At 44.9% G+C, this 24,426-nt stretch overlaps 1 protein-coding gene across 2 annotated transcripts in view; it reads right to left on the bottom strand.

The window, feature by feature from the left end:
- LMX1A (LIM homeobox transcription factor 1 alpha) overlaps window positions 1–20,294 on the bottom strand; it is a 154,082-nt gene extending 133,788 nt beyond the window's left edge. Inside the window, exons 1-3 of one of the 2 annotated variants that reach the window (XM_030823213.1) lie at window positions 19,934–20,294; window positions 19,061–19,158; window positions 16,633–16,819 (exon numbers count right to left, since the gene is read on the bottom strand). In XM_030823213.1, the coding sequence (XP_030679073.1) occupies window positions 16,633–16,819; window positions 19,061–19,136 (263 nt within the window). In that variant the 5' untranslated portion in view covers window positions 19,137–19,158; window positions 19,934–20,294. Of the gene's footprint in view, window positions 1–16,632; window positions 16,820–19,060; window positions 19,159–19,648; window positions 19,815–19,933 lie in introns of those variants that run through there. The other variant, XM_030823214.1, reaches the window with a different exon arrangement.
- Window positions 20,295–24,426: the final 4,132 nt, after the last annotated feature.

The following is a 24,426-nucleotide window of genomic DNA, read 5'->3' as shown; positions in this document are numbered from 1 at the left end:
CTGGATTTTTCACTTGCTTGCCTCCTTTACACTTCCCCTTCCTTTTTGGCCTCTGAAGAAGTTTTTAAAGAATAAAGTAGTGGTGCTAAGAAGGAGAATATTATCTTTTCCACATCCAAGAAAAGCCTCACTCTACCCCTACTCCATAAGCCTCTTTAACAAATTTGCTAATTATCTACCCCTACTCCAACCCCTCCACCTACACCGTTGCCATCTCAGTACAGGGCATCACCACACACCCAGCTCAGGGGGAATATCTTGGAATCATCCTTCTGTCTTCACTTTCATTCACTCTCACATTCAATTACTCCAGCCCTTCCTCAACGACCTAATGCCTATCCTATTCCAGGCATCAGACCTGTGAACAAAACAATAATCCTTGCATTCATGGAGATTACAATTTGATGGGGAGAACAAACAATATATCTAAATACTAAAGAAGTAAACTACAGCATATTCTGGAAGATAATTAGTGGTCTGGGAAAAGAGAAACTATGCAGAAATTATGGGAAGATGGGGAGAGTAGGAGTGGGTTGCAATATTAAATAGGTGGTCAGAGTGGGAGAATATGGACGTTTAGTACACACATGAGGGAGGAGTCAAACTTGTGGATATCTGGAGAAAGATATTTTGCTTATTTTCTTTCTTTCCATCTTGAACATAATCACTGCTGTATCCCAAGTAACTGTAACAATGCCTCATACGTAGTAGTTGCTCAATAAGTATTAGTAGACAAAATAAATGAATGAATTAAAATTTATCTTTCAAGCTAAAACTGAGCGTTAAGGTCACAATTCTAAATCTTACTCTAAACATAACAACATCTTTAATTAAATGATAATTTCAGAGCATAGAGAAAAGAAACTCAGTCACAATGGATTCACCTTTTGAAGGGAAGATTGAAAAGCAGCTATGCATGAAAAATGATAATAATCTGCACTCCAACTCTAAAACAATCAAATAGGAATGGGTTTTACAAAACAAACAAACAAATAGTAGATCCTATACCAAAACGGGCTTTAAAATTAGAAAGGATCCTTGAAATCTGGGGCCTCTCCATGCTAAGTGACTCACTAATAAGGCTGTCGTGAGGTGCATTGTCTCTTGCCATGGAGACTTGGTAAGACAGATGCCACTAATCCAGAAGTGCCATCTTCACCCCTGACTGCATTCCCTACTGCAGAGCTGCATTTCCAGAGCACTCACTGTGTACTGATGTCCTTGGATTTTCAAATAGCTTGCTTGTAGCTGGTTATCTCCATTACTTACCTCTTGGTGCCCCTGAGTCTAAGGATATGGGTTGGGTCCTCAAAGACACCAAGAGGAGTTGACTCAGTTTTAGTTGGCCAGAAGCTACAGCTTTGACTTTGCCCACTGACCCCACATAGGTATATCCTCAATTATGCTAGTAGACAGAGTGTGTCTGTGCATCTGTGTGTGTGTGTTTCTGTGTGTGTGTGTGTGTGTGTGTGTGTGTTACTACCCAAAAATGGTAACTCAAAGTACATGTTCCACGTTTAAGAAGGTTGCCAGCGGCCGTTGAGGATTGATTCACCCCTTATGCACAATTTAACATCAAACCAAGGTCTGGGACACATCTTTTTCCATTAGCATCTCTTAAAAATACTATTCAATTCTAAGAACGAATAAGTACTATCTGGACAGATGCCACACTAATTGGAAGGCTACCAGAAGGACATATTCTCCCCCCATTTTGTCCCCAGAAATTAGCACAATCTGGTAAAAGTCAGGAATGCGAGCTCCCTGGATTCCACAGCATGTGACTTTATTGATGGTGGACCTTACCACATTACAGGTAATATGAGCTTCAGAACCTTCTTTCTCTCTGAATAGCCAACAATGTCAGGGCAAAGCTGAAATCACTTCATCGTAACAGTTTGACCTCTGCAATACTGCACACCATTAAATTTTTAAGGGAGTTCATTGGGAAAGTCCTTTAATCCTTTAATAATTGAGTTGAGGGAAAGGGTCCAGTGATGGAGAGCATTTACCTGAGCTGATATTAACTAGGTTTGGCTACTAATGGCTTTCCAGCAATCCCACTGTGTCCATGTTGCCATTTAAAAGAGTGCATTTCATTTGGCCCTTGCTCTCAACTGTCAACAGGGAAATTGAAAACTAATACATCATTAAGTATTGCAATTTGTATTACAGTTCTCTACCCAAGTCTCCCTTCTAGCTCTATTGAGCTCAGTCCAAACTAAGGTCTAACAACCAGTTGACAAGTAGAAAAATCCATTCCATGAATTAGTTGGATGTCTACGATATCAAATAACCCATCACTAATATATTTTCCACTGAATTTACTGGCCACAGAAGCAGAGCCATTGGAAAATACTTGGCTTCCTTGGTAGCACCAAGTTCAGTTTAATTCCCTTCTAAGCTCAGAGGTCTGGCCCCTTATGACCTTGTCACTGTTTCTTTTCTATGGTTGTATGGATATGACAGCCCTAGACCTAGGGAAGTATTTCCACCTGACCACACACTGTTCTCCCTCTCCCTGTCAAAACAATTAATTCTCCACCATTGCACACATCAGGCAGTTTGTGAGCATGTTCCTCACCTCAGAGAGCTCAAGGTAAAGGCACTGCAATAAATGTGATCATCTCAAAGAGGTTAAATGATTTGCCCCAGCCCCAGCCAAAGCAGAGGCAAAGACAGAATTAAAGCTCAAAGATTCTGAAAACCCACTGTTATCCACTAGTCACCCTACTCTCCAGTCTGGGGAAGTAAGCATATTAACCAACCAAGTCGATAACGCTACAAAACAGCAATAGCTGGGTACAGAGTGCGTCACTGCAGTCTAGTTAACAAGGAAGATGGTACCCACACCCTGAACTCCCTTGTTTTGAGAGTCCTCCCAAGCATCACAGAAAGCGAAAGCTCTTCAACTGACAGGCATGCACATAGGCACAGCTGACTGGTTCCTGGCCTGAGGAGGCTTGTAGACCTGTCTTGGGGAATTGGCCATGTGGTGGTATACTTCGGACAACATGCAATAGAGTTGGATCAGGAGCAAAAGCAAAAAGAGGTCAGGCCGGTGAGCTTTGCATTGAGATGACTGATATCTGAAGAAGAAGGAACTAGGTGGGAGCCTCGATCTACTGCCATTCCCAGGCCCATGACCCAGGAACGCATTGGCAAAGCAGCTCTGTGAGAAGCTCTCACCTACTGAGAGGCCTTGAGGAGTAATGGAAAGCAGACCCACCTCTGCCAGCCCCTGTACTGCAGTGATCAGTTCCAACAAACCCACAGGGAAATGTACAAAAGAACAAAGGGAAGGAGTCGTTGGGAAGGAGCAAAGCAGGGGCAGAACCTGTGCCCCAGATGTGCCCCTCACCTTTCCCTAGGCTTCTCCTCTATCAAATGGATGCCCCACTGTCCCTCCTGGATCTTCAACTTCCTTCCTTCCCTGGCTAAACTCACCTTAGCCATCAAGCAGGTTCAAAACTACCTCATCCTAACGCATCTTCCCTTCATTCTATCTCTACCCCAAGTGCTATCTTTGCCCCCCATCTTTTTCTCACTACTCATCTTCTTGAAAGAGTGGCCACATCACTCTCCCTATTTCTTCAACTTCTTTTTACTATATAGCCTTTATATGGTATAAAATGCTGTCCTGTACCTTCTATGCCTCTAGCAAACCTAGTTTGTTTGGTTTTTTGAGACAGGGTCTTGCTCTGTTGCCCAGGCTGGAGTGCAATGGTGATGGTTCATTGCAGCCTCAAACTCCTGAGCAAAAGCCATCCTCCTGCCTCAGCCTCCCGAGTAGGTGGGACCACAGACATGTGCCACCACACCTGGCTCATGTTTTTATTTTTATTTTTTTAGAGATGGGGTCTCACTACATTGCCCAAGCTGGTCTCAAACTCCTGGACCCAAGTGATCCACCCACCTCAGCCTCCCAAAGTACTGGGATTACAGGCATGAGCCACTGTACCTAGCCAAAACTACACTTGGTAAGGGCAAACAAGAAGCCCTACTTCTTGAAATTCCCTACTACTGCCCTGCCTTCCAGAACTCCACTCACTCTGATGTTCCCCCCTGCCTCTGTGTCATCTCGTTACAGAATCTCCCAAAGCTCTTTGAATTCTGGTGTTCCCCCACAGAGTCAACCTTGGCTCTCTTTTCATGTAGTATACCCTTGAGCATTCCCCTCTTCTCATATTTATATGACAATGTATCCCAAAACTTTGTGCCCTGGCTAGTTTCCAGATCTTTCACAACTGCCTCTTGGACATCTCCACCTGACTATCCCACCAGTAACTTAGCATAGCATGTTCACAGTTATCTGATTATCTGCTTCTGCCTGTCTCCTGCTCACTTCTTAAATTCCCTCCATCAGGTACCGACATAACAGTCCACCTTGTCCCTTCTGGATCATCTTCAAATCTTCTCTCTTTATCACCCCTTTCCTCAGTCAAAAGTCATGATGTTCAACTTATCCTATGTCAGGAATATTTTCTAGGTCATGTTTGTCCTCTTCATTCCCAATGTCTCACCTTAATTGATATCCTTATTATCTCTTGTCTAGACTATAGCAACAACTATCTAAGTGGTCTCTGCCAGTCTCTACCCACGCTCCTACCAGTGCCCCAGTTTGCCACCAGAATTACATTTCCAGAAAATAAATATGGCCACAATATTTCATGCTTAGAAATCCCTGCTGGCTGCCTACTAACCACAGTATGAAACCGAATGTTCTTCGCATGTTACACAACACTCATAGCGACTTGGCATGATTTTGCAGTCCACAACGAGCCATACCCTAAATGCTCTTGATGTTGTGGCACCACCATGTCCATGACCAGTGACCACAGTAACTAGCACACTTTCTTTTCAGGACTCCATCCATTTGCACATGTTTCTTCTTCCACTTGGAATTCTCCCATCCTCTCCCCTTTTCCTACACTCCCACTCATCTTCCAAGAGCCAATTAATATGTCACCTTTTCCATGAAGCTTTTTAAACAACCCCAAGCAAGTCATGTGATTAATTTATCTATTCAACTAACATGCATTCACTGAATACTATGCAAGATTATGGAGATGTAGGGATTATAAAACAAAACCAAAACAAGAAGTGTCTTCCTTCATAGAGCTTATGGTCTAGTGACATAGACAGACAATAAACCAAATATATATTTGAAATATATATTTCAAATTGCAATAAGTGCCTTGAAGATGATGAATAGTACATAGTAATACAGAACTGAGGAATTTAGATAAGCTGGTTTTCTATCCCTGTGGCCACTCCTTTCTTAAAATAATGTTATTCTTTTTTTCAAGCATCTGCTTAATTTACATGTCTAAACAGTCTCTGCTAGACCTTTAGTACATGAGTGATTTGTTTTATTCATTTTTACATACCTGACACATACAGGAATTTAATATGGATGTTTGATGATTAAATGAATGAATGAGTGATTTAATTAGTGAACCAACTGTTTATAAGAGTCTGTTTAACTCTAAATTAGAAAATTCCACATGCAACTAGGTAAAGTACATTCCAGTTGCTCATGTGTTACCTGAAATCTCTAGTTTCATTAAATACCAGTTTATAAAGATTAAATTCAGACACATATTTCATCTCTCCAAAATGGACCAGAACTAGTTTTACGAGAATAAAATTTCAGCAATGGTGAGAGAAATAATACAATACAGGAATACTCAGTTTCCTTAAAAGCTGGGATTCCATTATCACTTTTTGATCCAGCCAGGCCAAGTAACAAACAAGAGGGATGTCAACAGTTCTGGAAATCAGCCTCCATTGGGGGCACAGTGGGATCTTTTCTAGCTAAGGCTGAGACTTGTTTGAAAATACAACACGGTTCAGAAGAAAACTTGGAAAGGGGTTATGCAAGGAATGGATGGACAGCTGCTGGCTGGTCCCGATGGAAGTTATGCTGGAAGCTCCGGATATGATATTCAACAGTTCTGCTGCCAAATGTGCAGACAAGCTCCCAGGACAAAAGTCACCAATAGCAAACCCTGGGAGCTGGAGAGAAAGAAAATGGATTCTGCCTGCCTTTTTGTCCTTCTTCTGGGGGCTGGGGGGAAGAAGAGCTATGCTGTATGCTAGAGCGGCAATAGAGATAAATGTGGATGGTGTGGGATAGGAAAGGATGGGCTAGGACAGCTTTGTGTGTGTGTGAAGGAGTTTGACAAACAAGAGCAATGATTGTACATGAGCTGATTTCTCATACACACAAAAAGGCAATCCCCAAATCCTAAAAACTTCCTTTAAAACCACAGAATACTATAAACAGCTGACCATCGGGAGGCTGCCTGAAAGCTCAAGTATCTAGCAGGTGGGGACTTGTTTTCCAAAAGCTGGTTCAACAGGACAAACTGAGAATTGTGATCTCACTGGGGTGTGAACACCAGAATTCAAGCAGCAGATGGTGTGATTTAGTGGAAAGGCCATTGGACCAGGAGTTAGAGGCTGGGGACAGCATCCCAGTTTCCTCTTCCCCAACAGTGTGACCTTGGGCAAGTTGTTAACTTCCCTGAGCCTTTATTTCCTCAGCTATAAAGTGTAAGAGGAGAAAACCGAAAACCTCTCCTTACCTAACTTTTAAAACTGTTGTGAGGATCAATAGAGATAATATATGTGAAGGTTCTTTGAAAATTGAAAAGGATACATTTTTTCAGCGAATCATTTTACAGCATTTTCTATGAGCCAAGCATTGATCTGCATGCATTTCAAATATTAAACAAAAGTGAACCTTTGAGTTTGGTACTATCATTATCCCTGTTTTAGAGAGAAGAAACGTGCACAGAGCAAGTAAGACCCTTGCCCATGGTAACACAGCTAAGGAACAGCGGGACAAGGATTTGATCCCAGATACTCTGGCTCCTAAGTCTATGCTCTTAACAACTACACTGTCTTGGCTTATCATATACAGCTTCTAAAACTATGTATAAGCTTTTACTCATATATAAATAATAATAATAATAATAACAATAACAGTAACACCCAATCCTGTAGAGTACTCTACACTTTACCAAAAGGCCTTTCAGGTTCATTATCTTCTTTAATTCTCTCAATAACTTTATGAGGTCATTATTCTTACATTCTATTGTATAGATGAGAAAACCATGGCTTGGACACCTGTTGACAATAGGAGATGTGTTTCAAATCATTTTTTCAGTAATGGAGAGAGCTATGCAGTGTCCAAACCACTCATACCCACCTGTCTATCCCCTTCCATCTATGAATATGGGTTTTTGAAATGGAAGATCCCAACCAAAGACAAAGCATAAAGAAAATAAAACCCAGAAGAAAAAAAGTGGGTGCATAATACTGGCCAACTATTCATATAGATGAACAGGGAAGCCTCCTACAAAGTGTTATTTGCACAAAATTATGTCCTCCACTAGTGGTTCCAGTCTAGAGCCTAAAATTCTACCCTAAGATAGTCATTCCTTTGACTGAACACCCTTCTGGTTAAAAAGTATCTTCAGAAGAATAGAACATTATCTTGTCCATCCCAATGTGAATTATTTCATAACATTCTCCCAATTTGACAGCTAGCTAAGAGCCAACTCTAGCCTGCACACAAAGTAATATGAAACATAAAAGGTCACAAGATGGGTTCAGAGCATGAGACAAGCAAGAAGGCACAGCCAAGCTGAGATTCTGAAAATGGGGCTTAGAAAAACAAGTGCTGTGGTTGAATCCAGAAATTTGAGGTGCACAGAGCTCCAGGGGAAAGAGGGGTGCAATCAAAACTCCAGCCAAAAAGAGGAGAGAGGGGTCTCCTGGGATGTTCTTCCCTTCTGGGTTTCCAGAGTCTACCTCATGGCATTGCCAACTGGTTTTCATCTCTGAAGAGCTATGCCTGCATCCCTGTGAAGACGTTGGCTGTCATTACCGGAGAACACATGCACAGTAGGAATTCCTGCCACAATGTGAGGAGGAGCAAGAGGAGAAAGAGTGAGGGGGTAGCCAATAGCAGGGGAGGAAACCCTAGATGGTTATGTTTAAAAGGATTTGTTCCACTGTCAAAACCAGAAAGCTCTCCCCAAGAGCCAGCTTTAGAGAAGGAAGCCTGCAATGACAGAGAGGAGGCAGGATGTTATTAAGCAAGCTCTTTGGAAAGGAGGCTGAAATAAAGGAAGAAATATTAGGCAAAAGGCAGGTGTGTCCATAAAAATCCACCTCTGGACTGTGATGGACCAGGAATGCCTGGGGGATGCGCAGAAACTAGGCTGTAGTGTTTCTCAAAGGCTCCTAAAGCCACCGTGATTCTCTAGGACAAGGACAGCTCTTTAAGTCCAGGCCATCAGAGCACTTGCCCATTCCTGATTCTCTCCAGTGACTGGGATAGGACCCAATGACTGCCAAGCTTGTGAAACTGCAAAACTGCAAAAACTCACACCTTCTCCTCTCAACTGTCCATTCCCTTTTCAGGGCCCCATGCTCAGGAGAGACATCAACCTCTCCCCACCCTGGAGCTGGGGGCCCCAGGCCAAGCTGGCATCAGCTCCCACTCAGGCTCAGGCTGTCAGGTGCTCAAACAAAGACATATTCGGACCCTCCTGCAGAGACAGGGGGCCTATTTCTGGGCCCAGAGGGAGCTGGCCTTAATCTGCTGCACAATGAATGACAACAATGTTAAGAATGAAAATATGGTTTGGGGGGATAGTCCCCAGGAGCCCAACATTTTGGTATTTAAAGGAACTTTAATGAGCTTAAGAGGCTAATCTGGAGTTCAGGAGGGGGTGTTTTGTTTTGTTTAGAAAAGTCCTTTTAAAGATTCCTGAGGCTTGATAGGGAGGAGGCAACAGAATTGTGAGTCAAGGCGTGGCTGCTGTGCAACTGAAGGGGTGGGATGGAATTAGAGAGGAAGCTGCTCCAAAGAGCTCTTCACATCGCAGCAGTAGAACCTGGTGCTCAAGAGATGAAGGATGCTTCTTTCCAGGCAGGAGAAGTGTGATGTTCAGAGAAGCAGCCAAGAGTTGAGAATGAGTGATGTGTTTACATCCTACCGATTGCTAGCCAGGCTTCTGGCCAAATGACTCTCCTGGTTTATTGGTGACAGCATCAGACTCAGGCACTTGGCACTTCTCTCACCCACCAAAACATACACACCTGTAGTAGCAGGACATAATCCAGCATCTACTAAGGTGCCAGGCACAGTCAGAAAGGTTTTTAGAGGCCCCTAAATGGTTACCCAAAGAGTAATGGACGTGAGGTCATGCATACCTGAGAGTTACGCTACTCACCGTCTATTTGCCTGAGCCCCACCCAACTGAGTGGTCACGTGACTGTTATTTTGTGCATCTAAAAGGCTAATTAGGCCAGGTGCAGTAGCTCATGCCTATAATCCCAGCACTTTGGGAGGCTAAGGTGGGAGGATCGCTTTGAGGCCAATAGTTCAAGACCAGCTGGAGCAACATAGCAAGACTCTGTCTCTACTAAATAAATAAATGGCTAATTCAAAAATCAAAAGAGCACTAACAGTTCACAAAAATGGTCTGGGCAAAAAATGAGGCAGTTGATGAAATGGAGTTTAAGCAACATCTGATGGATGGTTGAAAGAGTCAAGTTAATAGAATTCTACAGGGTATAGGGGAGGGAGAAGGGGACAGAGGCAGATGTGAAGTCCAGATACAGCATGTGGTCCATTCCCAGCAAGGCTGGACACTTAAGATATTTTTAATATGATGGAGTTCAATCAGACCTGTAGGATAAGGCAGTCCAATCCACAGTGGCCAGACAGCTCTCAGAGATAGATAGATCTATCTATCACTCTATTATACAACAACAATAATAAAACACAGATCGATCTATTGGTGCAACGAGACATTGGAGACCCAGAGAGTCAGAAAAGCCAGACATATTTGCTGCTATCCAAAAATAGGATCCCCAAACTGGAATCTTGAAAGGCTGGAAGAGATCAAACTCTTTCATGTGACTTCAGTTAGAGGACTAGGAAAAGCACAGTCCACTTTGTATTTTTAGTTGTTATGACATTGTGGTGCAATAATGGGGAATCTGGCAATCGTTTCATTAAATTCTAGCTAATCTGTGCATGGCAGCAAGGTGACAAGCTCTACAGATGATTTGGTTGCCTTGGTTCACCACTGTAAGAACAGCACCGAGGTAGGCTTTCAAAATCGTTTTTTAACTACCCAGATGGGGCTATTTGTGACAGGACCAAGTATACCCACAGGGTAGGAAACCGATGACGGGCCACAGTTTTCTTCCTTACACCATGTCTTCACTAATACTTCAGGGTTTCTGCTGCATTCCAGTTGCATCTGCTGTCTAATGCCAAAAGAAACTTAATCCCTATCCTAAGTCGCATTTTATTTATTTTCAGTAGTGTGAAAACAAACATGTAGCAAGATTACAGTGTTTATACCTCCTTTTTAGCCGATATAGCTCTAATCCTCCCGTTAATTAACACCAGGGCCATAGCAATTTTATTAATTTCATCTTGGTTAAAAATACAGACAGATAATTGTGCTTTACTAAAATAACAATTTGACATTTGGGAGGTGTTCACTTCATTTTAGCAAGACGGCTGGCCACATTTTATTTAATATATGACAAGGAGACACAAAGCTGCAGTCGACATTTGTCAATGTTAACGTAACTAATTTTAGTTGTGATAAAATGACTAAAACACCTCATATCATGCTAGTCAAAGGAGACTAAGGAGCAAATGTTAATCCTATGGGGTACCAAGACAGAGTCTCCCTCTCTTTCAGAAAACAGGCCCTTCTAACGGGGCACAAAGGGGAAAAAAAGGCATCTTTTCTCTGTCCTCTCTGATATTTGCTCCAGAACCTTTTCTACACTTTGCTCTCAAAATTACCAACTTCCCCAAAACAAATCTGAAAAGGCCACTGGCAGTGACTGTCCTAATGTTCCTAAGAGGCTTCTTGAAGAAAAACATATAGAGTATTCCTAAGAGGAAGCCTCAGGCATGCTGGAAATAGGGCTGAGCCCTCCCACATAGGAGCCTTTCTGCTTCTGTGCAGAGGGTGGGAGAGACACACCTCACCCCATCCCTGTATCTCACCCTCCAAGTGGCTTATATGGGAACTTCTCTCTGAAGATGTGAAAGAGCATTTACAAATCCATGTCAGAAAAATCTTTATAAAAAAGAAAGAAAATTGAAAAACACTGAAGTAGAGCTAAGGTTTCAGAGTTAGAGCAGAAATTATTTTTAAATCTTTCTCTGTGGATGTGATTGTACTTTTTTCTTCATAATTCATTTTCCAGTGTTGTATAACTGTACTTAATAACCAAGATCATAACATTCAGTATTGGTTATTTTGAACTTCATAAAATTCAACAATGACATTTTGTAAAATGCATTTATTCTAAGATGCTTTAGTAAATTTCTGATCATATCGTGAGTATTTTAAACCTTTGTCTACTTTCTCCCTTCTAAACCCTATGACCCAAATAATTTCTTTGACTATAAAAGAAAAATTAGCTGATAATGAAATAGTTGGAATTGTTGTCATTAGAGAAACAGCTCCTGCTGACTCTCTCCAAAAACCTTCCCAGAATTAAAAAGCAATAATCAAGAGGCTTCCCTGAAATTAGTAATGGTCTTTTGATTAATACAAATGTTATAAATAAGAAAAGTGAAAACAAAAAGCAAGAGAACAATGAATGATCAGGAAAGTTATTGGCACTAAAATCTGAATATCAAAAGCTGTTTCCTAGCCAGGTAGGTGTAATATGTAAAACCAGACTGAATAAATAACTTTTAAAAATGTGTTCCATTTATGTAAGGATCAAAAGAATCCCATAAGCTTACTGTAAAAAGGAATGTTCATAGCTAGTATTTTAATTCCCAGAATACTATTAATATCTACTCCTGCTATCTAATTTTATTTCAAAATTTTAAGTCTTAGATTCCAAGAAAGTCTTACCCAGGGACCAATACATATAAAAAGAGAAAACACCTCTGAGCAAGGAATGTTTCCACTCACCCTCCAAAATTAAAAAGAGAGAAAAAGACAGAGAGATTAAGTGCCTGCACAAACACAGCCACGGCCCATGGGCGGTGCTTATGCTGAGCTAAGCCCCCTGCAATTTAACACAGACATCAGTTTATTGCCTAGTTGTGTTTGATTTTTATATTCCTGAAATTTTATTCTGCCAGGAGTGGGGACAACAAAAGATAAAGTAAAGCAAAAATGTAACAATTGCCTCTGTCATTTCATCTGCGGGCTCCTTTCATGAGTAACTGCATGCCCAGTTTTGATCTCCAAGTAATGTCACAGTAGTAAAACCAAACTAACTCCTCCTCACACACACACACTTCCTCCACTACCTTGATAAAATGCAGAATTAGTTCATTACTGATGCTAATAGATATCATTACCTAAGTCATTTTCACCACAGGGCTGCCAATCAGCGGGTTCAAAGAAAGATGCAGAGAAAGCTCTAAATGTGACAGCCACTTTCCCCTTTTTCAGTTCCTTTCTTTGGAAAATTGGTCTTCTCCAAAAGAAAGGGAAGAAAACATCCACTGGCTCTCTGAGGAAAGGTTTCCCAAGGCCTGTGATTTGCTGACATGCGGGGAGTTATGATGTTATGAGAACAGCCCTGATGACAGCAATACTATCCCACACTGCTCCTAGGATGTCCAGAGCAATCCAAGGGATCATGATAAACTTCATATGTGAGGGCAGAGGGCTCCGCCTGACCCACAGAACCAGACACATGAAAGAAACAATAAAAACTTGATTTAACTGTGGGATCCCTTCCAGAGGGCTTAATTATCTATTGTATTACCACATTCCCGTTATTCAGCAGTCTCTTCTGTCTCAGACTGAAGTCCAACCGCAGTATTTGTTTGGAACAAATTCAGGGAAAACTCCAAGCTAACTAGATCATAGAGGACTCAGTTAAATGGGGAACAACAGTTATATAAATAGAAGTCCCCTAGGCTGGAAAATATTTTGGTTGTCTGTTAACTTTCAGGAACATTGAAGACAGTTGAATCCACTTTTAAAACATCTACACCTATGGGTATCCTCATGTTTCATATGACATGGTACAGATTCATCAATTGTGTAAAAGTTGTCATCCCACCAAGCTAGCAATTTTTCCATGTTGACATGTCATAACAGATAGCCTTCAGTTCTTAATTTCTATACATTAGTAAATCAGTGTTCTACACTCTCACCTTAAATGCTTATTTTTTTGGTAATCAGAAGATAAATTATTCCTAACGGCATCGCAGTATATGAGAAAAATACTTAATAAAATGTCCTGAAGTCTTCCGATGAATAGTTGTGTGTACAAGACGTCACTGTCAATTCTATTTTTTTAATTAGAAAAACTTGGTGTTTGGCATTGTGAAGGTGTAATAACTAGTTGAGAGAATGAAATTTTAACTTTGTAACTGGTTGCCTAACACCATAAATAGACAGCTAATAATTCAAATGCAAAACTGCCCAACCGCAAGAAATGCACATACAGATGGCTAAGATAAATGTGATAAACTTGCTTTGTTAATATTATGCCTATGACTGACACTGAAAACTGTGCATTCACTATATATTCTTTCATTTAAATGTGTAGAAATAGCATTTGAATTTCATGAATTTTGGAAACCAAGGCGCTGCCTGCATATTCATTTTTTATTAAGTGCTCCCTAATTTACAGTCAACATTGTCCTACCGCTTAACTTTCACCTAATTTTCTTCCCATTTACTTTGTTTGGGCCTCAAATTTTTCAAAGATCCACCAAAAAAAAAAAAAAGCAAAGCTATTTTTACAAATGTATTTTTTAAAGAGGAAAATGTTCTTTGTAATTGCTTCAGGACTATTGTCTAAAATTGAGTTGTATTCCGTCTGGAGGATAAATATCTGGCCATTCCAGATAGCTTCTGGGCAATATCTAGTCCTACACTCTAAATGGAAGAAGCCCTTGAGAAATAATTGATGGCAAGGACAACACAGATGGAAAAAGTGTCGAGCTATAAGCCTCCTGAAGGCAGGCTCTGAGACTTTTTCTCATTGTCCTCTCCTCATCTAGCCTAGCGTCTTGCATGTAGAAGCTCCATAAAAGCTTACTGAATACAGAAGTTTGTCCTGAGCCTATTTTTTTTTACAAAACAAACAAAAATCTCTCTCCTTTTTCTCCTACAGATACCAACATGCAGACTAAGACCATTAAGATTATCAAATATATTAAAACCGCATTTTATTGGAAAAAGAATATAATTGAGATGGAGGATAGAGAAATGAAAAAAGGAATTTTAAAAAGGAATAAATTAATCTAACAAGCAACTGATGGGCTAAGCACAGGCCAGTACTGCTATGATGCCATGAGCTAACGAGGACAAAAACCTCAATTTTGGAAATCTATGGTTCCAAAAAATATTTAAAAATAAAATTAAAATCCTTCACTGAAATGTCAGCACCTCTCTGAACAATGTAGCTCACATCCCTCTGTAAAATCTTCTTGGTTCTGGCTAACAGCTGGCAAGCTGATCCCTGCAATTTTCCCTTTGCAGAAATAGCTTTGTGAGGAGAGAACTGACCCTCCTGGGCTAATAAGCCCAAACCGCGCCAAACCTGGAGGGCTGAAATGGAAGGGACATTGTTGTGTTAAGTACTTTACAACAACTGTTTCTTCTCCTCTTGACACAGCCTGACTTCCTTAAAGAAGATTTGACTGGCCAGACAGCTGTGTTGACCCTTAAGCCTTCTTTGATTCGTGATTTTTTTTTTTTTAACAAACAGAATAGAAATTCACAACCCAAATCCTTTCCTAAGCCCCAATACTTGTGAATTTGCTAGTGTTGTGCCTGAAGGATGTGGACATTTCAGTAATCTATAAGCAGAAAGTTAAAGATTGGGTCTACACAATACCAAAACCTTTCGATGAAAAGCGAGAGAGAAAAAAGCGAGCAATCAGCCAGAAGCTTTATTCAAAGGTGATACTTGAAGTTGTGTGGGCTAAATCTATTTAACTACCTAAAAATTACACTTTTCACTCAGACAACCTGTCAATAAACAGACAACCAAGAATACACAGGCATATCTTCTTTCAAAAATGTTATCCATAATGATCACTTCATAGGTTGTCATAGGGCGTTTTCTTTATATATTTCTGTATTGTCCAGCTCATCCAGAATCGAGCACACATTTCTGTTAGTTCTGAAAAAAGCCAAGCTACTATCTTTTCAAAACGACAAAAAAAAAAAAAAATGCCTAGTACTCTCTCCACGTGGGGTTAAAATTCGAGCATTTTAGGGCAAAAAAGCGGAGTGGCAGAAACAATTTTTTTGTGTGGTCACAGGGTCTAATCACTTTGTCAAGTTTTTAAACTTGCATAGCCCCAGACAACAATAATAAATAAACTTCTATTTATTCTCAGTGCTTTTTGTTATACAGAGACTTCTCCCGTTCAGCCCCTCTCACTGTGTTTTTAATAACATGATAGAACTGCTTTTCACGCACGCTAACCCTCCTTTGATTATCTTCATGTAAATGCTGTCCCTTTCATTCACCAGTGACAAATGCAGAATTCTGCGCGTGCACGCGCGCGTCCAGTCAACCTACACCAGTTCTAATGCACAAAAACGGAGACCTCTGGATCAGCCACTTTTCTTCAATCATCTCCAAAGCCCTGCAAAGCCAATACCCTTATTAATTAAACATTTCGCAAGGAAAAACCGTTCCCTCTCCTTACACCTACTAAGCTCCACCCGGCACGCCCGGAGAGAATAAGGAAGTTCTTCTACCTCCCACTTTCTGGCTTCCTCCAGACTTTAGTGTTATAAAAATCCAGTTTCGAAATATCCACTTTCTTAAATTCCTGCCTCCCAGTTATCCTCTAAACATACCAGAACGTTCGTGTGGACAGAAGGGAACTGAACCTGCTCCGTGGCAGAAGAACATACCCACACCTGAACTAGGGTGGAGGCACAGGTTGAAGGAGAGGGCTTCAGTTCAGGCCCCAACTACTGTCCTGAAAGCCCCTGCATCCGAGGGTTCTGGAGAAAACCAGGAAGGCGACAGTGAAAGGGCGAACGGGCTGTGCGCTTAGCTCCGAATGGCAGCAGCGCCATTTCCGAGCCCAAACTGTCCGGACTCCAGTGAACAAACCCGAGCGGGAAGCGCGCACAGGGCACAGGGGACAGAAGCCGCGGGGTCAATACAGTCTCACCGCACGGCATAGGCGCGAAGCTGGCGCGGACACCTGGGTAACATGGGGTGAGAACCAGCAAGGAGACACGGGGTCGCTGGCAACCCTCAGGGCACCCCGGTAAAAGAGGGAGACCAAGCTTGAGGGATTCCAAGGCTAACAAAGAGTGGCCTCTGGGAATGGCCAAGTCAGAGAAAGGGGCCTGAGAGGACTAGAAAGCAGGCGAGCAGACCGTGGAGGAGAGCCATCGCGCGCACTTCTGCGGGACTTGGGCCATTGCTGCGCGCACCCGCTCGGATCTCTGCCCTACCACCTTCCTGTGAGGGGCAATGTACACGACTGGGCTGAAGGGAAGTTCTGCTCGCTGGGCGTGTCTCTTGGGCCTTCCAGAAAAGGACTAGGGTAAAGGAGGACAAAGTCCTCGAGGCACACTGATGCCAGTGCGTGGGGAGCGCTGCGGGGGCGCGGCCACTTACTTCTCGTAGTCATACTTGCAGTAGAGCTTCTTGTCCCGGTAGAAGCAGGTGGTCTCCAGGGGCTCTTTGCAGGAGGCGCACTGCACGCACTGCTCATGCCAGAAGCTGTCGTTGAGCCGCAGCAGAAACCTGTCCAAGATGACCCGCTGACAGCCCTCGCAGACAGACTTGGGGCTCACCGCTCTGCCTGTAGCCACAACAGACGTTGGCGGGTGAGCAGCCCGGGCAGGTAGACCACGCCAAACCTGGCCGGGACCCGCTCCTGATCCCTTCACATCCACGGATTCCCCCAGCGCCCCCCACCCCAGGGAAACCCCTGCTAATCAACCAAGCTGAAACTTGGAAAAAATCAAACCAAGTGGCGTTTCTAATAAACGGAGACTATGTGAGAAGGTTTAATTCCAAGCGGGGGAGGGTACAGAAATCAATAATTGGCCTTTAATTAACAAACATACCCAGGTAGGCTCGCAAACGTGTGCACATCCTGTAAGATTGAATTACATACAAATTTGTGCTCTCAGGTTTATTACCTCGTAATTAATTATTAAATCACTATGCCTGTCTCTACTGACTGTTTTAAAAACTGAGATGCATAAGAACAATTTGGATTTTTTTGTTGCTAAAACGCAGAGTTCTGTTCTATTTTTGGGGGGGAAACAAAATTTTCTCTTTTCTTCCAAAAAAGTCCTGGGGATACAGAAAAATACCGTCTCACTCCGAAGCAAACCTAATATTATTCAAACCGATGAACCCCAAAATGCTGCGTCTTGACTGGCATGCAAATTGCACATGGGTTTTTCATAACTAAGAAGCGTCAAAACAGAGGGAGGGAAAACATTCGTGGAAGAAGCAAGCCGCTGAGTCTCCCGGCCGGGATTCCCGATGCCAGGCGCATTCGGCAGCAGTGCTTAAGGGCGAAACGGGCCTCAAAGCGACTCGGCGGAGGCAGGAAATCCACTCTTTGCTACCCCTTGGACTTTGTGTTTTGTTCCTTTAGTTTGTTGGGGGCGCAGAGGTGGTTCAGGTGGAGACGCTTGGCCACCTATATTGGCACTTTTCACAGCTATTTAAAGAAGGCCTTGTCCCCCAGCAACAACACTCCTGAGCTTGTCCCCCCCAGTACCAACACTCTTGCGCTCCCCATTTCCCGGCTGCACTCTTCTCATTCTCCCCTTCCGAGAGGCCCGGCCACCGGCTCCGGAGCTGGGCGGGTAGCTTTGGGGAGCGGATGAGGAAGGTTAGGAGAAGCAGCGAGATAGATCTTAATTTTACACTTCTGTTTTCTTTCGGTAGGGTCTCGGCGTCCCGGGCCACGTTGAGAGCGGACGTGGGCCGGGCAGAGGACACAGAGCAAAAAGCGACGCCCGCTGTATATATAAATCCGCACCCGCTGCCCGCCCGGGTACTGCCTGCTCTGGCCTCCGCTCTCTTCCGAGGCTGGGCAAGTCCAAAAGTTCCCAAAAAGGGGGTTCAAAGAGGGGCGCTCAGTGCACGTGATTTCGTTTCATCTAGGGTGTTGGGGGTGGGGAGATTCCTCACTGGATTTGGTTTCTCCAGCAGAACTGTCTCATCCTCCACATTCATGCCGCTCTAGCGGTTCCGAGTGAAAGAGGCAAGAGGTTTAAAGGACAGAACGAAAACTCCCTCCTGCTAAAAATAAAATAAATAAAATAAAATAAAATAAAATAAAATAAAATAAAAATACGGGCTTCCCAAACTTGAAAAGCTCCAAGGGCAGAGTGTGTGGGGGAGCCGTAACCAGAATCTCTGGCTTCAGCTCTGCAAGACCCATGTGTGGACACTCTTCCGGGGTCCTTGACTCGTTGCTCCTCCTCTGTCGCTGCAAAGGAGTTGTGAGGGGGGACCCACAGGACCCGACATCCAGCTCCAGTTAATTAACGCGGAGCCTAGGGCCCAGCCGCGCGATCTAATCCCCGCGCTGCGTTGCTTACTGGCCCAGAAAAGTCTCTCTCGGCCGTGCCCATGGCTGAAATTGGGGCTGGAGTTGGTGGGGGAGAAAAGCCGCCTCGAACTTGGGCGCTCCAGGCCTCGGGTCTCGGATGCTATTGCCTCTAGGCCTCGAGAAGAGGGCGGCATTTATGAGACGTCGATCAGCTCCGAGATTAAAAATCCAGCCCTGGGTATTTTTAATCACTTGCCACTCAGACGCCTGCGAACAAGCTCGCCCGCCCCTCGCGGCTTTGGGGAATTCGGTGCCCGGTGCTTGAGGCCTGGGGCGGCTTGTTGGATTTATTTGGGTAGAGACGACCCACAAGGACTGACGGACAGATAGTGATGGGGCTCAATTTAGTGCATGAAGAGGGGCGCTAGCTCCCCTATCGCGGACCAGGTCCCAGAGAGCGGGGCTCCAGAGCTCAGCGCCAGGCGGAAAGAGAGTGCGCCCAGGACGCACCGCCTGAACACTTACCCAGCAGTGAGGAGAAGGAGGCCGAGGTGTCGATCGCGCTTTGGAAGTTCTCCTCCATCTTTAGGCCGTCCAGCATGTTCGGGCCGGGCCGGGAGGACCTGTGGAGGAGAAGAAACGATGCGTCTGACGTCGGTGTCCGCTGGGACTCGGCGCCAGCAGCCACCGCACTCCTGGGAAAGAACTGAGGGAGTGTCCAGGGCGACCAGAATCAGCCAGGAGGATAGAGTCCAGCCAAGAGAATGTAGGGTGGGAGGAGAGATCAGTCACAGCGAACTGCTCTGACTGATCTGATTTCACTTGAAGTCAACACGTTATGTACTTAGGCCTCCGCCCCCCAACTGCGTTTCTCCTTCTCCTGCCCCCCCACCCCCACCTACATCCCTTGCCCCAGGTTTTCCATCCCGAATCCGACTCCGCCCCAACCTATACGAAGGTGGGCCCTCGGGACGTCTCTGCAGGAACCCAGCTACTGGGGTATGATGGGTATATAAAGAGTGGGGGGTACCCTCCCTCGCGCGACCGGGTCCAGGCACGCGGGACGATGGGGTTTGCAATCCCGCGTCCCAGCAGCCCCGCTGCGGCCCTCACTTGCCCCAGGTCGAGAAGGGGCACAGTAAGGGACCCGGAGAGCGTCCCGCCCGCTTCTGGACTCCTGGCGCTGCGCTCTGCTGAGGGGCGCGCGGGAGCCGGTGTGCGGGGCGCGCGGGGAGGTCCTCCCGCCAGTCGGCCAGTGCCGGGAATGTCTGCAGAAGCAAAAGAGTCGCCTCGGGGAGGAGCCCCGGCTGGCCCGGCTCACTCTTGGATGCATTTCAAGTCAACTTTCAGAAACACGCCCGCCCGAGCCAGAGCCTAGGCACCGGCAGCCTTACTTACCTGGTAGGCGAGCTCTCTCCCAGTGACTGGAGCCGAGAGAAGTTGCGGAGCGCTGCTGGAAGCTTCTGCCCGGGAAGGCGTCGCCCCCGAGACTGCAGCCGGAGGAGCCGCCCTCGGCTTCGGAGCGCCGGGGAGGAAGCCGGAGAGAACTCCGGCCCCTGGCTCTGCTCCTCGGCGCGCCCGGGCTGGGCCGGGACGTGGTCGCGAGCTGCCGGCCTTCCCGGGACGTCCTACCAGCCCGCGTCGCTCCTCAGCGGGAGGAGAGGGCCGGTTGCTTCTCCGAGGCTAGGAGGGAAGGCAGAGGCCCAGGGTCCTGGGTGCGAGTCGGCCCTGCTTCGCCGGGGCGGATCCTGCAGCTTCTGACAGGGGCCGCGGCGCTGCGTGCGCGGCGGCGGAGAGGGGGTGGGGTGCGCTGGGCGGGGGGCTGGCAGCGCGTCCCGTGGCGGGGCCGTGGTGCTCCCTTTCCCAGCCTGGCTGCGCGGCCACCACACGGCCGCTGCCCTCTGCGCCCCTCCGCCTCTGGCAGCTCTTGGACACGCTAAGTTTCCTCCCCTCCACGTGTAACTGTTACCTCGGGGCGCTCTGGCCCGGTCGCCCCTCAATGCCCGTCACCCCGACTGGACCTTTGTGGAGATGTCGGCGCCTCCTGGACCGCGGTGCGGCCACGAGGATTCCCCCGCCGCTCTCCAACTGCTGCTATAAAAGGGCCGCCATCCTTACCCGGGCCCCGGGAAGCGCTGAGAAGCTGTTTAGCGCCAGTGCATGTGGGCCCGGCAGCTCCTAGCTCCTCAAACCCCTCATCACCCGAGGGCTCTCGCCAGTTCTCAACTTCCTTTAAGCTCGAACCATATTCACTGATGGGGCGTACAGAGGCCATGGGACTCACGGCCTAAGAATCATGCTCTTGGGAGACACTAGGTGGGATCTGCCCCCCAGATGATGAACTTGCAATGACACTCAACAGGAAATCAGGTAAAGGGACATTGTTAGGGGAGCAAAGTATCTGGGGAGAAATGTGAATTTTCTGCACCTCCTAACTTTAATTTACAATAACAGACCTTTAGCCCCCTCCAGGGCAGGAATAAGGCCTTATCTGTCTGTATAGCCCAGGAGGTAAGCATGTTGTGTGGCCCCAAGTGGATGCTCAATAAATAAATTACAATGCTGGCTAGCGTTTATCATTTATTTTGTGCCAGCTTTGTTACATAGTCACCTCATTTAATCTTTACAACAACCCCCATGAAGTGGAGACAATTGTTGTCCCAATCTTACAGTTGAGGGAAATGGAAGGGAATTCATGGAATCCGAGTCCCATCATCTGAATACCATGGGAAGGTTCAGTTCAATTCAGTGTGATTCTCTGGGGCACCTTCAGTTCCTAAACTGAACTGAACTGAGATGAAATTGGCAGGCCGTTTGACATGGTGAACTTAAGCAGAGGAGATGCCACATAGCCAGGGTTTTTCTATTACCTCCTCCAAAGACAGAGCCACTTCTTTACTCTTAAAGAAAAAGTGCTGGCAGCAACTTGCTCTAATGTGCTTAGGAGCAGCGACCCCACTAAGCACTAAGAAAGCCATTCTAAGTGCTTTCTGCCAGCAGGCACAAGCCAAACACTGAATATGACTCCAGAGGAACGAGGCGGGGGCGGGGTGGGGGGAAATGGCAAAGAGGCTAATACGTTATATTTGAATGCTGCTTTACACTTTCCAGGCATTTTCACATACATGGTTTTGCTTGATCTTTACAGCAAACCTGTGAGGTAGGCAGAACAGTTTTATCTTTTTGTTTCAGATGAATCTTTGGAGCTTAGCACGGCTGGGAGATTTCCCTGATGTTGCCCAGATGGCTAGTGGCATGTCTCCTAACACCTGACCTCTGTCCTTTCTGTCACCCCAGGTAGAGCAGGGTGTAAAAAAAATACAAACCACAAGTATTATTAGGATAATATCTGAAATAGAAGTCAAGCAAGAAAAAAATGGAATAGGGCAGATACAACCATAAGGAATATTTTTATTTAGATACCCGGCAGAGTTTTGGTTTCACTAAAGGTCTTATATGAAATATATGAAACACATTTTAACTAGTGGTAAGACTGTTCCTTTTAGTGAATATCCTGAAAGTAGATAGATTGTCATTTGACCTGAAACCCAAATCTTTCAAACAATTCTTACATCCACCCACAAGGCAGCTTGATTAGTGTAGATCACACAGGTTTTTGGTGAGAATGTCTCCCCAGCCATTGGGCACTTCAGGATGGGGACGGCGCCTCAAAATCACATCATAAGTCATATCACTTTTAGTGCAGACCTAGACACATACGATTGATGAACAAATGCCTTTTACTTGGTTGAGGAATGAGTAGAACTCTCACTACAGTCAAGAGGCACTGCAGTGAAGGGTCAGGAATCAAAGGACCTCAGTTCCATTCCCAGCTTTGCCACTGAATTGGTCTGGGCCATCAGTTCACCGCTTTAGATGTCAATACCTCTCGGGAATGAAGGGTCTACATTATGTGGTTGGTCAGGCCCTCACAGTCTAAAGTCTGTGAAATCAGACTGGCTTTGGCCAGTGGGATAGGCAGTAGAACCAACAGATCCGTATGGGGTGCTGAGCAGTGGTTGCCTAGGTGTAGTTTTGGCTGATATATTTAAGTGATGTGTCTAAACCAATAAAGATAAAACTTATTTATTCAGAGCTTTCTCTTTTGTGATTTATTTGCCCTTTTTCAATGAAGTAGGAGTCCTGAATCCCACTCCTACCCCAGGATTGTTTGAGTTTGTCCTTAGCCAACTCAGTGACATGGATGGGTGGGACGAGCACAGGTGGATCATTCTGACCCCTCTATGAAAGATCCTCCTAACCATGCCTCATGTTTTTCCTTGTGGTTTAAACTCAAATGCCTTTATTTTACCTTTTAAATGAAAGAAGATGCCACAGAGCCACTGCCCAGAAGCCATTTATGAAGAATCAGCCATCTTCTCCCTTTTACCAAAAGGAAGTACTCTGAGAATTCATGGGAATGAGGTGAATAGGCTTCAGAGGTGACCCAAAAGATTATACGTTTAGAGTTGGAAATTATTTTAAAGCTCATGTGGTCCAACCATTTAGTTTGTAATGGATCAAAATTCATTTCCCTAAAGTTTCCGCCCTCTGTTCCATTGATTCCTCAGGGCTAGCCATTCAGGAAGTCAAATCTTGCCTCTAAAACTTTCAGATGAAGACAGAGGTTCCTCGCTCTCCTGCCCACTCTTTGAATCTGATCCAGTTTTTCTCTCTCTTATAAATGACGGCACCCAGGCCTGCTGTGACTTTCCAGTGATAGTGTGTTCAGGGTGTGTCTCAAGCAATAATATATATATAACACCCATTAATGTTCCCAATTTTGTAGGAGCATTTTCTTTTTTCTTTTTTTTTTTTTTTTTTTTTTTTTTTTTTTTTTTTTTTTTTTTTTTTTTGAGATGGAGTCTCTCTGTGTCGCCCAGGCTGAAGTGCAGTGGCACAATCTCGGCTCACTGCAAGCTCTGCCTCCTGGGTTCAAGCCATTCTCCTGCCTCAGCCTCCCAAGTAGCTGGGACTACAGGCTCCCACCACCAGGCCCAGCTAATTTTTTTGTCTTTTTAGTAGAGATGGAAACCCCATCCTGTTAGCCAAAATGGTCTCGATCTCCTGACCTCTTGATCCACCTGCCTCAGCCTCCCAAAGTGCTGGGATTACAGGTGTGAGCCACCACACCCGGCCTTGTGTGCATTTCAATGGCTGCTGTTGACTCACATTGTAGATGTCATTAACAAAACCTCCTCAGTCCTTTTCCACATGGTCTGCTGGTAGGGCCCATCTCTGCCATATCGCATTTGTACAACTGATGTTTGGATCCAAGTGTGAAATTTATCCCTGCTAAGAGATAGGTAGCTGTTGTATCAGAAATCTTGCAACTTCAAGCAGATCCCAAGAGATCCAGGAACTATGTCTTAAGCCTAGTGCTTTGTTTTGAAAGAGAAATATGTGGCCCTTGCCAAGCTGGTCTGGAAGCACCATCATTGGAGGAAGACAGGCCAGGACCAATCAATGGGTGTATCTGTGGGTCCCAGGGGGTATGTGAGACCTTGTAACTTGGAGATACTTCTCCAAGTAGGAGGTTTCCCTGATCCTGTTCCAATTCTGTCATCTGTCTTCAATCCAATAGCGATCTGTAGAAGATGGGGGTGGGACATGCCAAATAGCTGTGGAGCTACCCCTTCTAAGGCAGAAAACAGAGAAGCAAAAATATCAGATGCATGAGTCTTTGTGGCTGAGATTTAGGGAGAGGAGTGAGGATAGAGGAGTCAGAGACCAATGCTTGGTGAGAGGGAACAAGAAAGGGAGGAGGACAGACATCCTGCTATAGAGTGGAGATGACAGGAACACATTTTTTTACTTTCCTTTTCTCACTCTCATTTCTGTGTTTTATTAAGGGAAACACAAAGGGAAAATTGTGTTATTTGTTTAAAAAT

The sequence above is a fragment of the Nomascus leucogenys genome, chromosome 12 (genome assembly GCF_006542625.1).
Source record: "Nomascus leucogenys isolate Asia chromosome 12, Asia_NLE_v1, whole genome shotgun sequence".
Taxonomy (NCBI): domain Eukaryota; kingdom Metazoa; phylum Chordata; class Mammalia; order Primates; family Hylobatidae; genus Nomascus; species Nomascus leucogenys.
Note: the sequence above shows the minus strand (reverse complement) of the source record. Positions and strands in the feature narration are given on the sequence as shown.